The sequence below is a fragment of the Macaca thibetana genome, chromosome 14 (genome assembly GCF_024542745.1).
Source record: "Macaca thibetana thibetana isolate TM-01 chromosome 14, ASM2454274v1, whole genome shotgun sequence".
In the NCBI taxonomy this organism is placed as follows: Eukaryota; Metazoa; Chordata; class Mammalia; order Primates; family Cercopithecidae; genus Macaca; species Macaca thibetana.
The window spans coordinates 37,204,822-37,220,497 of NC_065591.1; the positions used below are offsets into that span (position 1 = coordinate 37,204,822).

The window sequence follows — 15,676 nt, forward strand, 5'->3', positions numbered from 1 at the left end:
GGGAATGCAGAAATCTCTCGATAGCAACTTTACCTATGTTATAAAGAGAAAAGAATACCCCGGGGCTAGCAAGGGAATCTTTACAGTACAGCAGAATGTTTTTCTTTCTATATTAATACCAAATGGTTTTCTAATTATGGACACGTTTACTTCCTTTTCTCTTCATAGTTTAAATCAAAATTATTATTTTTTATTTGTCACTATTTAATATACAGGCTTGACCCTTCTTCATTCTCAACTAAGCATTCTATGCCTATACCAAGCATGGTGCCATCCTACATGGCAATGACTACTGCTGCCAAAAGGAAACGGAAATTAACAAGGTATGATTAAACATAAACTGGTTTGGTTCTATAATTATGTAAGTTAATCTTTATATGTTATTTTCTATTGCTTTTTTATTTTTTGTAATTAGACTCTCAATTCATGTTTAAGCATACTTAGGGTAAATTGCTCTGAATGGGGTACTGGATTTATATTATCAAAGGGAGATCTTGAAAAACTCAAGTATTTCACTTGATATTTATATAAAATATTTCCTATTTCAGAGTTTTAAAAATAAATTGAGAAGTTTTCCAGCTGCCAAAAATACTTAATTTTAACTTTTCTGGGGTGACAGTTTTTACTTATTTGGTTATTTTTACTTATTTCATTATCCTTTTTAAACATTACCAAATTTCTTACATCATAGAATTACGTTATTTTAATGGATTATGATATATGATTAAAATACAATGAGTGAAGAGACTTTTATTTCTGCCTAAGACAGTATAGCTTGTATCAGACCACCCCACCCATCAAGAACAGTTGTAAAAAGTGCATAAAATAGAACCAACAGCTGCTTGAAGGCAATGGAGAACAACCATTGTAGCCAGGATTGAGAGCCTAAGATCCCAGAGTAAAGGGAAACATGCTATAGATAGCCAGACTTTCTCTGCCTCTGTTTTTTATTTAGCATTTGCCACTTTATGGCATAAGACATAAAGGCCAAACAGAAAATGGAAACTTAGAGCTATTAGCTGTCTTACTGAACTACGGAATCAAAATTATTCTGTACAGTTTTTGTCCTCAAGGTATTCGCCAAGTACTCAACTTTGTGGAATGAGAGGCTAAGACACCAAGCTGAAAGTAGCTGCTAAGAGGCTTAAGTATTAAGCAGAGTGTTGATGTTCTTGTGAGGCTTTCACAGAAAAATTGGAGTTCAGGGATCACCATGAAGAAAAGGCCCTGTTAAACACATCAGGATTTTATTTGAGATCCCTGAAGGGTAGTTCACTAGGAGTAGGGCAGCCCAGAAATAGGCCAGTTCTTGAAAGTCTGAAAGAGACCTTAGACCAACTCAATTCTTGATTGGATCAAGGTGATTTATCTTTGCTCTCCTTGCCACAGGAAAATTAAATTATCTCTGGAAGAATATACCATCTGGAGCCTCTATAGTTTTTTGTTTTTTTTTTTAATATATCAGTGTTTGGCACTTAAACAAAAATTACAAAGTATGCCAGGAAAGAGAACCAAATGACTAAAAATTAAGAGAAAAAAGCATCATAGGAGCAGTGATTCATACATGAGGCAGATATTGGGATTATCAGATAGGAATTCAAAAATTTTAACTGTATTGGTTTCAAATACTTTCCCAAAGAACCAGATTCTATTAAAATTAATCAAATGGATATTCTAGAACTGAAAATATAGAATTTACTGAGATAAAGAACTCAATAAATCAATTCAGCAGATTAGGTACAGCAGAAGAGAGTATTAGTGAACTGAAAGATAGATTTGTTTTTTATTTTTTATTTTGTGGGTATGTAGTAGGTGTATATATTATGGGGTGCATGGGATATTTTGATACAAGCATACAATGTGTAATAACCACATCAGTGTAAATGGAGTATCCATCCATTTATCCTTTGTGTTATAAACAATCTAATCATACTCTTAATTATTTTTTAAATGTACAGTACATTATTGTTGACTGTAGTTACCCTGTTGTGCTATCAAACACTACATCTTATTCATTATATTTAGATTAAACATCCCCCCATTAACCATCCTCCCCAATCTCCCGAAAAACCCTTCCCAGCCTCTGGTAACCATCATTCTACTTTCTGTCTCCATGAGTTCAATTTGTTTGATTTTTAGCTCCCCAAAATAAGTGAGAACATGCCAAGTTTTGTCTTTCTGTACCTGGCTTATTTCACTTAACATAATTACTGTCAGTTCCATCCACGTTGTTGCAAATGACAGGGTCTCATTCTTGTTTCATGGCTGAATGGTACTCCATTGTGTATACGTACCATATTTTCTTTGTCTATTCATCTGTTGATTGGCACTTAGGTTGCTTCCAAATCTTGGCTATTATGCATAGTGTTGCAATAAACATGGTAGTGTTTATATCTTTTCAATATACTGATTTCCTTTCATTTTAGTATATATCTAGCAGGGGGATTGCTGGATCATATGATGACACTATTTTTAGTTTTTCGAGGAATCTTCCAACTTTTCTTTATAGTAGTTGTACTAATTTACATCCTCACAAACAGTATACAAGTGTTCCCTTTTCTCCACATCCTCGCCAGTGTTTGTTGTTGCCTGTCTTTTGGGGAAAAAAAAAAAAAAAAACATTGTAATTGGGGTGAGATGATATCTCATTGTAGTTTCGATTTACATTTTTCTAATGATCAGTGATACTGAGTTACCTTTTCATATGCTTGTTTGCCATTTATATGTCTTATTTTGAGAAATAAATTTTTTTTTTATTTTGCCCATTTTAAAAATCAGATTATTAGATTTTTTTCCTAGAGTTGTTTGAGCTCCTTATATATTATGGTTATTAATCCCTTGTCAGATAGATGGTTTGCAGATATTTTCTCTCATTCTGTGAGTTGTCTCTTCACTTTATTGATTGTTTCTTTTGCTTTACAGAAGCTTTTTAACTTGATGTGATCCCATTTATCCATTTTTGCTTTGGTTGCCTGTGTGGGGTGTTACTCAAGAAATCTTTGTCCAGTCCAGTGTCCTAGAGAGTTTCCCCAGTGGTTTTTTTTTTAGCAGTTTCATAGTTTGAGGTCTTAGATTTAAGTTTTTATCCATTTTGATTTGATTTCTGTATATTGCAAGAGATAGGGATCTAGCTTCATTCTTCTGCATATGGATAAACAGTTTTTCCAGCACTGTTTATTGAAGAGACTGTCTTTCCCCCAATGTATGTTCTTGGCAACTTTGTCAAAAATGAGTTTACTATAAATGTATGGATTTATTTTGGGGCTGTCTATTCTGTTCCACTGATCTATATGTCTGGTTTTATGCCAATCCTGTGCTGTTTTGGTTACTATAGCTCTGTCGTGTAATTTGAAGTTAGATAATGTGATTCCTCCAGTTTTAATCTTTTTGCTCAGGATAGCTTTGGCTATTCTGGGTCTTTTGTGGTTCCATATAAATTTTAGGATTGTTTTTTCTATTTCTGTGAAGAATGTCATTGGTATTTTGATAGGGATTGCATTGATTCTGTAGACCACTGTGAGTAGTATGGACATTTTAACAATATTGATTCTTCCAATCCATGAACATAGAATATCTTTTTATTTTTTTGTATCCTCTTTAATTTTTTTACATCAATGTTTTTATAGTTTTCATTATATTTCATTATAGAGATCTTTTACTTCTTTGGTTAACTCCTATTTTATTTTTAGCTTTTGTAAAAGGGATTACTTTTTTTTTCAAATTATTTCACTGTTTGTTTGTAGAAATGCTACTGGTTTTTCTGTATTGATTTTGTATTTTGCAACTCTACTGAATTTGTTTCTCAGTTTGCATAGTTTTTTGGTGGAGTCTAGGTTTTTCCAAATATATGATAAGATCATGTCATCTGTACAGAAGGATAATTTTACTTCTTCATTTCCAATTTGGATGTTCTTTCTTTCTTTTCTTTCTCTTGTCTGATAGCTCTACTTAGGACTTCCAGTACTATGTTAAATAATAAATACTGGTGAAAGTGGGCATCCTTGTCATGTTCCACAACTTAGAGAAAACGATTTCAGATTTTCTGCATTCAGAATAGTATTAGGTGTGGGTCTGTCATGTATGGCTTTTATTGTGTTGAGATATGTTCCTTCTATACCCAGTTTTTTTAGAGTTTTTATCATAAAGGGATGCTGGATTTTATCAAATGCTTTTTCAGCATCAACTGAAATGATCATATGGTTTTTGTTCTTCATTCTATTGATATGATGTATCACATTGGTTAATTTGTAAGATGCTTATGTTGAACCATCTTGCATCCCTAGCATAAATCCCACTTGGCCGTAATGAATGATTTTTTGGGGTTTGTTATTGGATTCAGTTTGCTAGTATTTTGATAAGGATTTTTGCGTGTGTTCATCAGGGATATTGGCTGGATGAACACACATTCTTATTTTGATGTGTCCTTTTCTGGTTCTGGTATCAGAGTAATACTGGCCTCATATAATGATTTTGGAAGTATTCCTTCTGCCTCTGTTTTTCAGAATGGTTTGAGTAAGATTGGTATTGGTTCTTTTTTAAATGTTTGGTAAAAATCAACAGTGAAGCCATCAAATTCCAAGCTTTTCTTTGCTGGGAGACTTTTTATTATGACTTCGATTTTGTTACTTGTTATTCATCTGTTCAGGTTTTGGAATTTTTTCTGAAAAACAGACTGGTAGGAAAATATCTAAACTGATATGCAGAATGATAAAAAATATGGGAAGAAGTGAAAGAGACATGGGACACAATTTTTAAAAGGCTAGAACGTATGTATTTTGTGTCTCAGAAGGGAATGAGAGAAAGAATAGGGAAAAATAATATTTGAGATGATGGCTAATACTTATTCAAAACTAACAAGACACTAAACCATGGATTTGAGAAGCACTGCAAACCAAAAGCAGGATTAATATAAAGAGAAACATACCTAGGTATATAGTAGTAAAACGACTAAAAAAGATAAGGAAAAATCATAAATATATTGAGTTATATGACTAGAAGTTCATGATACATTCTTTATATACTATAAATTGAATGCAATGACAAAATATACTGAATAAATATAAAATGGATCTGACTTCCTCTACCTCTTTTTCTTTGCTATGTGATCATGGGGAGAAAAGTTTATAGAAGACCTTAAAATGACTCTTTTTAAATGTATTTTCCACCAGGAGCCTGTTATTTAAGCAACAGGAAACAAATTTACAAGTAACCTACTTATTTGTGCTACATAGGGTATCTTCTCATAAGTGAATTTAATATCTGTCTTCGTCCCTCCTAAACAAAGTATAACAGAGACTTGGAATGTGTAAATTTAAAATTTATGGATTTTTTCCTAAATGTCTCATCTATGACATTTAAAATTTTGTATTTGCTAAGGTACAAATTTGAATTGTACAATTAGTCTGGTTTATATACAGAAGTCAGTCACTTTATGAGTGAGCCTAGCTAACCACAATCATCTGTTTTGTCTACTTTTATCACTAATTTGCATAATGTCAGTTTTGTCATTTGTTCCATTAATTAGTTTTAGTGAGTTTTCTTGTCCTTCACTGGTAGTGTGTTGTGTTTACTTAGATGTCACAAATGTTTATAGATAAGAATAATTTTTAAATGTGAACTTAGCTATTATAAAATCAAATGGTTTTTCAGGAAATGTCCAGGTATGTGAATTGTGTCTTTGGAGTGATTTTAGATAAGTTAAAGGGCTTCCACATGAACAACTAATATTGTGAAATAATATTAAAGGACATGTAAAGAAAGTAACTTGATTTCTTATAGCCTATTAATTGTTATATTACATTCCCTCTGGCACCAGTAATTAGATCCTGCCATTGACTAAGGTTAAAAGAGATTAATGCTAGAAATGTACATAATTACTTTTTTTAATCTTCCTTTTCCCCAATTAAAGTTACATGAGCTTCAGAGTAATAAACTGTGGTATTTTCCATTTAGCAGCTTTATATACATATTTAGTTGTGTATTTTTCTAATACAGTTTTTAAAATAAAGAAGGGGAAGCTCTCTATATATGTATTTCATTTATTTTGCATAAAATAGCATTAGAGTTTGAAAGCACTGGATATTCCAAAACCTACCCAACAGATTTTTTTAAATAATTGAGAATATTAGATTTTTAATCTTAACAATTTATGTAATATTTCTGTAGCAGACTATTTTACTAAATTGATTAGCCTATCAAATATTTAAATATAATACATACATAATGTTAGCTTTTACTTCTCAATTATATTAATCAGAGTTTTGGATTGTTTGTTTTGTATTTATTTGGTTAATTGGTTTCTTGTTTGTTCCACAATCTTTTAAGCACCCCATAGCAGTTTTATACTTGCCATACATTTTTATTTTGTTTTGAAAGATGTCTAATTATTTCAACTAGAAATTATTTCAGACAAAATAGTATAAGAGGTATTATGTTAATTGAGTAGAAACATTCTCCCTATATAAGGGAGCAAAAGATTAGTTCTTCACTTTATTTATAGTTATGGCAATATATTTTGCACACAACTGGAAGTGTCTTTGGATTTCTCAGTATAGTCTTTAACATAATTTGAATTTGCACGCATATCAGTTTTAAGTCTTTGTAGTTTATGACCTAAAACATAAATGTTAAACATTTCATCAATGGACTATTTAACTAAATCATAAAAATGTTTGGGTATATTTTATATAAATACACAATTTATTAGGGTTGGATTTTATTTCTAGAAATATGAGTTCTAATCAAATAGCTTTATTCAAAAGCCTAATTTTCAAGAAAGAACATGCTATGAGTAAAAAGTAGGGTCCTGGAACTAGCCAAAGTGAATAATCGTAATGTGAAATAATAAAGACAACTTTGGGATAAATTTAAGAAAAAACAATGTTTTATCAAAAGTAACTAATAACATTGATCTTTATATTTGAAAAAATAAAATCACCAAATGATCAAAAAAGAATTTCTGCCTTGGACAGCTGATTTGTACAAAAAAGCATGTTTAATATTCAAAACAGAATCATAGTAATTTATCACCATTTAGGAAGTGGGGACTACTGTAGTTGATATATTATTTGTGCATACAAATTTGTGATTTTACCTTCATAAACTGTGTATTTTTCATTACTTCCACTGAGTAGTCACCCCTTATTCAAGTTTTGCTTTCTGTGGTTTCAGTTACCCATGGTCAACTGCAGTTCAAAAATAGGCGATTGTAGTACAATAAGATATTTTAAGAGAGAGAGAGACCACATTCACATAGCCTTATTAAATGTATTGTTATAATTGCTCTATTTTATTATTGTTAATCTCTTACTGTGCCTAATTTATAATTTAAACTTTATCATAGATATGTGTAGGAGAATACGTAGTATATATCCTGTTTGGTACTATCCTCGCTTGCAGGCATCCACGGGCAATCTTAGAAGATATCCCCCCTGATGATAAGGTTACTATATAGTATCTTTATTAGTCAGAATTTCCCTCAACTTAGGTTGTTTGAATCAGTGTGGAAGGTTGTTCTTTTTCCACCCAACGCCCAATCCTACCTGTTAAAAATTGATCTACCTTAGGACTAGGAAGTATTGCTGTTTTTCAGGGCCCAGATCAAACTCATTGCATCCACAAAATTTTCCATTATTCTTTCTTACTCTACACTCAAGAATCTATAGCTCCTTGTATTATGAAAACCTTGGCACTGTATTTTTGCTTTACCTTATATTATTTCATGTATTTATCTTATTTTTTTCTCATCTCCACTGTATGTCTATTCTATAAGCTTTAGGACAGGAATTTTTGTGCCTTATTTATTTGTATATCCTGTAACACAAGGCCATAATAGGTGTTTAGTAATATGTCAACTCAAATTGAGTAAGAAATTTGAACCATCACAGTGTAAGACTGATTAAATTTTTGAAGCTAGAGCAAATGAAAACAGGTCATTCTTTTTATTTCAGTTTCAGTGATTGTAATAATTAGAAATTTTTATTCTGTTACCCTGCTTTCATTTTAAAACAAAGTTTTTCAAACAATCTCACTTGTTTATACCTTTCAGATTAGGGTTCTTGGTCCAAATTTGTAACATGAGCTTAGGTTTTGTTTTTGTTTTTGTTTTTTGTTTTTTGTTTTTTACCTCTTGTGACTATGTGCTACTGATCTCTACATTTTAAATAATAGTGCTTGAGTGCTTGCTTATCTGCCAGCAAAGCACCCTGGAATATTCTGCTACAGAATTGTAACATAGACCTACAGTCATAACATTCAATTTGAATAAATATATTAAATATCCAATTTAAAATCACGCACAGCTAAATTTCTCTGTGGGCCAAAAATGTATTTAGTACCTCCACTTCTGTGATATTTCACAACCTAATATTTTTGTGTTTTATTTCTTTAATTACTGTTGCATGTAGAATGTGTATTAGAACTTTGAGAGATAAAAAAAAATGCTTAACTAAATTAAAAACTTTTCCCCTCAAGTTCTACATCAAACACTTCGTTAACTGCAGACATAAATTCTGGATTTGCCAAACGTGTTCGACAAGATAATTCAAGCGATAAGCACTTACAAGAAAACAAACCAACAATGGGTATGTCTCAGCTTTTAATTTGATATTTAATGGTATGACTATGTAACACACTTATAGTACTTTACGTTTTTTATTGTGTTTTCGTAAGAATCTCCCTTTATTCATCACCTTTACTATATGGTAGAACAAGTATGATTATCCACATGTTATGGATAAGGAAACTTTAAAACACAAAAAGCATTTACCCAAGATCACACAGATACTATATTGGAGGAACCAAAACTCAAGAACCAGATCTTACAGCTCTACATTATACACCCTTTTAGTTATCCCTACTGCCTCATAATAATTGAAGTAATTGGCTAAATGTATTATTTAATGTTACTAATTAAGTATATTTTACAGATAAACTATACCCACGTTAAATTTTTCTCTTAGCGTAATATTTTGAATAATTTGGCCTCTAACTCAATGTATAACTACTACACATATTCCAGTCTATATCTAGTTATAATCATATTGTAACTCCCATTGGCAAGTTGGAAAAGATACTGATGGATCTTTCCCATCAGTTTGAAAGATACTACATTCCATCAACCACATATGGGAGTGACATGAGTTCATGATAACAAAACTACTTCAGTTAAACTAGTGGTATATATCATGCCAGCCAGTTTCCAGGCCCCAGCATCTAGACTTCTGTCTCTCTGATACTACAGTTCCTAAGACTTCATTCAGAAACTATTTATTTACTAGGCATTTACCATGTCTTGTGATGAATACAGAGAGCAGTAAGACATAGTTTGATTGTTCTCTGTAGGAACTTATAATTATAGCAGATGGAATTTAAATGTGTCTCATGATACAATGTTTCTAAGAACAACAAGAAAGCTATTGTTACTTTTTTCTGTCAATGTCCTTAGATTAGAGTAATACAAAATTCCTCAGTAACTTTGTCAACCTGTATTGGTAAATGCTTGCTTCCTGTAGTAGCCAGTGTTTACCTTAAGTTCAATGGAAATTGAAACATCAGACAGCAAATTGAAACATCAGACAGTAAGGTAATAAAGTATAAAATTTGCCTTGATTATTTGGTTTGACATGTTGTACTTAATAATGCTTAAAAATGTGTATCTGTAGTTAGTGTAGATGTGTACTGCCCCATTGATCTTCTGAAAAAGTTCTTCAAGAATCATAATTCTACAGCCAAATAATAAATTTATAAAAACTCTCAAATCATAGAAATTGGATTTTTCTAATATGCTTATTATCTGAAGATACAAATGCATCAAATATCTCATGTATAAAGAGAAGTGAGTAAAAATATCAACTACGGGGAAAAAAAAAAGTGGGAGATGATACTAAACCACAATGCTTGCCAAAGAGGTATTCGTTTGTAAGGAAAGATATTTTATATACATTATAATGTTCAAGTGAAAATGCCCAAATGCACAGCAGAAAAAAGTGAGAATTGAGACTGCCTTCCTTAGAACGTATTAAGCCAAGTTTTCTAACAAACAATGTACCAATGTACAAATAAAGAAACATACGACCATCAGTAGGGAAAAAGGCAACTCCTGTTAACTGAGCAATTAGAGAAATAAGAAACACAGTGTTAAGCAAATAAGTCCATCTAAAACTCAAACCTAATGTGGCCCAGAAAGTGGATAAGCAATTAAACTGATCCTGAAAATAGTCAATGGCACCTTGTTGTAACAACACTTTGTTGAGTAGAAAATGATGGGGAAAGCTAATGAAGAACCAGAAGAATGGGCATAAATAGAACATACTTGAGAGGTGGCAGTAGGGAAGAGCTACAGGATTAAGATCAGCCCTTTAGGAAGTACTAGATGCAAATGATAATTTTAAATTGAAAAAGTATGGAAGTTTAAATCCCTGGGGAAATAATCCAAGGAATGAGAAAAAAATGGTGATACAGCAAAGAAAGGAAGAAATGCTTGTAGAAATGGTCTTTTATTAGTCAGAAAGAAAGAAAGTGAACATAGTAATTAATTCAATGACTTCACCTGATGTCTGTGTATGTGCACACACTCACTGAAACTTCAGTTTGCAATATGAATTTGAACCGCTTTTAAAAACCAAAGGTATTAGTGTCTCTTTGTTGTTGTTGTAGTATTTTAAATTATGTTAACTAACAACTATGAATTTCAAGAGTAAATTTTCCTTTCTATGGTTATGATTTTTATAAGTTGAATGATGAAAACTTTTTGAATGATACTTATGCCATATTTATGCATCTTTTTATTTCTTCTCTAGAACATAAAAGAAACATCTGTAAAGTAAATCCAAGCTTGGTTAGAAAATTTGGAAGAAATATTTCAAAAGGAAATCTAAGATAAATCACTTCAAAACCAAGCAAAATGAAGTTGATCAAATCTGCTTTTCAAAGTTTATCAGTACCCTTTCAAAAATATATTTAAAATCTTTGAAAGAAGACCCATCTTAAAGCTAAGTTTACCCAAATACTTTCAGCAAGCAGAAAAATGAAACTCTTTGTTTTCTTCTTTTGTATTCTAAAAAAATAAAATTCCAAAAGAAAAGGTTGTCTTTTAAGTTTTTTAAATATTTGTTGCCTTTTAAAATCCCTGAGTGTAAGTTACCATGGTGGCAGCTTAGTTTTACTATGCTACAACAAGTTGACTAAGACATTTTAGTAAATGGTAGTGAGTTAAATTATCTTTATTATTTTTTGAAAATAAGAATTTAGAAGTGGTAAAATTATGGCCCAAGATGTATTTGGCTTGCTATTATGTTTTAATACATTGTTTTAATCATATATATGACTTTCCTTTTCAAAAATAATGTACAAGTGTCGATATATGTGCCCATAAAATCATTGTAAATATTATTTAAGTAGTCATCACGAATAAAATATTGTTCTTGCTACTTGATATATTAAAGATGTAGATTTTAAAGTGTTTCATTTTCTTGTCTCATTACTACCCCTTACATACTCTAAACCAATGGTCCCCAATCTTTTTGGCACCAGGGACCAGTTTTGTGGAAGACAAAACCACAGACTGAGAGTCGGGGGATGGTTTCAGGATGATTCAAGCACTTTACATTTATTGTGCACTTTGTTTCTATTATTATTACATTATATATTATATATATTATTAAATAATTACATAACTCACCATAATGTAGAATCACTGGGAGCCCTGAGCTTGTTTTCTTGCAACTAAACGGTACCATCTTGGGGTAATAGGAGACAGTCACAGATCATCAGGCATTACATTCTCACAGGAAGTGTACAACTTAGATCCCTCACATGCACAGTTCACAACAGGGGTCACACTCATGAGAATGTAACGCCGCTTCTGATCTGATACGTGGCAGAGCTCAGGCAGTAATGCCAACAATGGGAGCGCTCACCTACCACTCGCCTCCTGCTCTGCGGCCTGGTACCTAACAGGCCACGGTTGGGGACCCCTGCTCTAAACTATTATTTTATAGAAAATGTGAATTTTGTAGATTTGTATTTCAGATACGATCAAGATATGTGGTGCCAGAGTCAAGTCTGAAAATAATCCACAGGCCTCGTAATGATAATGGGAAAAGATGTTTCAGTCATTCTTGCTGCTATAGGAAGTACATGGAGCTGCAACTTAATTATACAACCTTGTTTTCTTGCCTTGCCTGTCCTGTTTGTTTGCTGAATGTAACACATTTGGCCAAATGCACTTTTAATTTTATGCAGCACAGGACCCTTCACACCAAAGCAAACAAGCTGAAACATTTTAAGCCTTTCAGCTAATCAAGTTTTTCCACTTAAAATCTGGTTGGGAGAGTGTGAGAATAATCTTTAAGGTCCCTTTCAGCTCTGACACTGGTGATTCCATATTTATAGAGCATCTTCAGGATCTGTCATATGGAAAACCACCATACACACTTTTTTTTTTTTTGGTCCCTTCGTCATTTGGTTTTTGAGTGTGTTGCCTGTTTAACAACCACTTTCACCTCTGTATTCCTTTCAATTTTAGGTAAAAGAAATCTTTTTACCAGATAGTGATGCATGGTGGCTACCATGATTAATAAGTGACTAGACCTCATGGTCCTCCTCATACCATAAGGTATAAGCACAATTTTCTTATATACCATTTTTATCAGGTAGAGATTTGGCCTTCTATAAAAATTAATAAAAGGGCCTTTGTCATAGAACTATATTAACGGGAAGTTAGGGGGAATAAACCATAAAGAATGTGGGAAAAGAAGGCGATTAACTATGAATTTAAACTAAAACAAGAATGCTATTTGATAAGTCACTGTGAAAACATTTTTAAGTGGGCCTATGTAAAAAGTAGATCAATCATAAGTGAATATGTAACCATGAATTTTCACAAGGTGAACATGCCCATGTAACCAGCACTCAAATGATGAAATAGAAAATTATCCATACCTAGGAAGACTCCCTTACACCTTCTCCCAGTCACCACCTCCCTCAATGGTAACAACTATCCTAACTTCTAACAGCACAGTTTGATTTTTAATTGATTATTTCTTAAAAAATTAATATATGTACTTTTAATTAGTACATAATAATTGCACATATATGGGGTACAATGTGATATGTTGATATATGTATACAATGTGCAATGATCAAGTCAGGATTTTAGCATATCCATCACCTTAAAACTTTATCTTTGTGTTGGTAACATCAGAGATATATTTTAACTAAAATAACTAATTTTTATTTTTAAAAAATGTTCTTCTAGAAAATGATACAGAATGGTATGAAGTAAATGTGCTTCCTCCTCATCTCCTACTAATATCATTCCCAGGTGCAACCACTGTTAATATTAGGTTGGTGCAAAAGTAATTGCGATTTTTGTCAGTACTTTCAATGGCAAAAACTGCAATTACTTTTGCACCAACCTAATAGTTTAGGTACCAGGCCTAGACATTTACTTTTGTCATATATAGAGAGAGAGAAAGAGAGAGAGATCTAGATCTATATTCCTATATTCTTGGGGATTTTCTATGAAAATAGGATCGTACTTTTTATATTGTTTTGCACTTTTCATTTTTTTTTTTTAATTCTACTTTAAGTTCTAGGGTACAAGTGGATAACGTGCAGATTTGTTACATATGTATACCTGTGCCATGTTGGCGTGCTGCACCCATCAACTCGTCAGCACCCATCAACTCGTCATTTACATCAGGTATAACTCCCAATGCAATCCTTCCCCCCTCCCCCCTCCCCGTGACAGGCCCCGCTGTGTGATGTTCCCCTTCCCGAGTCCAGGTGATCTCATTGTTCAGTTCCCACCTATGAGTGAGAACATGCGGTGTTTGGTTTTCTGTTCTTACAATAGTTTGCTGAGAATGATGGTTTCCAGCTGCATCCATGTCCCTACAAAGGACACAAACTCATCCTTTTTTATGGCTGCATAGTATTCCATGGTGTATATATGCCACATTTTCTTAATCCAGTCTGTCACTGATGGACATTTGGGTTGATTCCAAGTCTTTGCTATTGTGAATAGTGCCGCAATACATATACGTGTGCATGTGTCTTTATAGCAGCATGATTTATAATCCTTTGGGTATATCCCTAGTAATGGGATGGCTGGGTCATATGGTACATCTAGTTCTAGATCCTTGAGGAATCGCCATACTGTTTTCAATAATGGTTGAACTAGTTTACAATCCCACCAACAGTGTAAAAGTGTTCCTATTACTCCACATCCTCTCCAGCACCTGTTGTTTCCTGACTTTTTAATGATCGCCATTCTAACTGGTGTGAGATGGTATCTCATTGTGGTTTTGATTTTCATTTCTCTGATGGCCAGTGATGATGAGCATTTTTTCATGTGTCTGTTGGCTGTATGAATGTCTTCTTTTGAGAACTGTCTGTTCATATCCTTTGCCCACTTTTCGATGGGGTTGTTTGTTTTTTTCTTGTAAATTTGTTTGAGTTATTTGTAGTTCTGGATATTAGCCCTTTGTCAGATGAGAAGATTGCAAAAATTTTCTCCCATTCTGTAGGTTGCCTGTTCACTCTGATGGTAGTTTCTTTTGCTGTGCAGAAGCTCTTTAGTTTAATTAGACCCCATTTGTCAATTTTGGTTTTTGTTGCCATTGCTTTTGGTGTTTTAAACATGAAGTCCTTGCCCATGTCTATGTCCTGAATGGTATTACCTAGGTTTTCTTCTAGGGTTTTTATGGTATTAGGTCTAACATTTAAGTCTCTAATCCATCTTGAATTAATTTTCGTATAAGGAGTAAGGAAAGGATCCAGTTTCAGCTTTCTACTTATGGCTAGCCAATTATCCCAGCACCATTTATTAAATAGGGAATCCTTTCTCCATTTCTTGTTTTTGTCAGGTTTGTCAAAGATCAGATGGCTGTAGATGTGTGGTCTTATTTCTGAGGACTCTGTTCTGTTCCATTGGTCTATATCTCTGTTTTGGTACCAGTACCATGCTGTTTTGGTTACTGTAGCCTTGTAGTATAGTTTGAAGTCAGGTAGCGTGATGCCTCCAGCTTTGTTCTTTTGACTTAGGATTGTCTTGGCAATGCGGGCTCTTTTTTGGTTCCATATGAACTTTAAAGCAGTTTTTTCCAATTCTGTGAAGAAACTCATTGGTAGCTTGATGGGGATGGCATTGAATCTATAAATTACCTTGGGCAGGATGGCCATTTTCACGATATTGATTCTTCCTATCCATGAGCATGGTATGTTCCATTTTTTTGTGTCCTCTTTTATTTCACTGAGCAGTGGTTTGTAGTTCTCCTTGAAGACGTCCTTTACATCCCTTGTAAGTTGGATTCCTAGGTATTTCATTCTCTTTGAAGCAATTGTGAATGGAAGTTCATTCATGATTTGGCTCTCTGTTTGTCTGTTACTGGTGTATAAGAATGCTTGTGATTTTTGCACATTAATTTTGTATCCTGAGACTTTGCTAAAGTTTCTTATCAGCTTAAGGAGATTTTGGGCTGAGACAATGGGGTTTTCTAAATATACAATCATGTCATCTGCAAACAGGGACAATTTGACTTCCTCTTTTCCTAACTGAATGTGCTTTATTTCTTTCTCTTGCCTGATTGCCCTAGCCAGAACTTCCAACACTATGTTGAACAGGAGTGGTGAGAGAGGGCATCCCTGTCTTGTGCCAGTTTTCAAAGGGAAT

At 33.1% G+C, this 15,676-nt stretch overlaps 1 protein-coding gene across 1 annotated transcript in view; it reads left to right on the forward strand.

Moving 5' to 3' along the window:
- KIF18A (kinesin family member 18A) overlaps window positions 1-11,461 on the forward strand; it is an 85,240-nt gene extending 73,779 nt beyond the window's left edge. The window contains exons 15-17 of the mRNA XM_050755376.1: window positions 216-323; window positions 8,473-8,582; window positions 10,800-11,461. Of these exons, the coding sequence (XP_050611333.1) occupies window positions 216-323; window positions 8,473-8,582; window positions 10,800-10,882 (301 nt within the window). The 3' untranslated portion in view covers window positions 10,883-11,461. The remainder of the gene's footprint in view (window positions 1-215; window positions 324-8,472; window positions 8,583-10,799) is intronic.
- The last annotated feature ends 4,215 nt before the right edge of the window (window positions 11,462-15,676 follow it).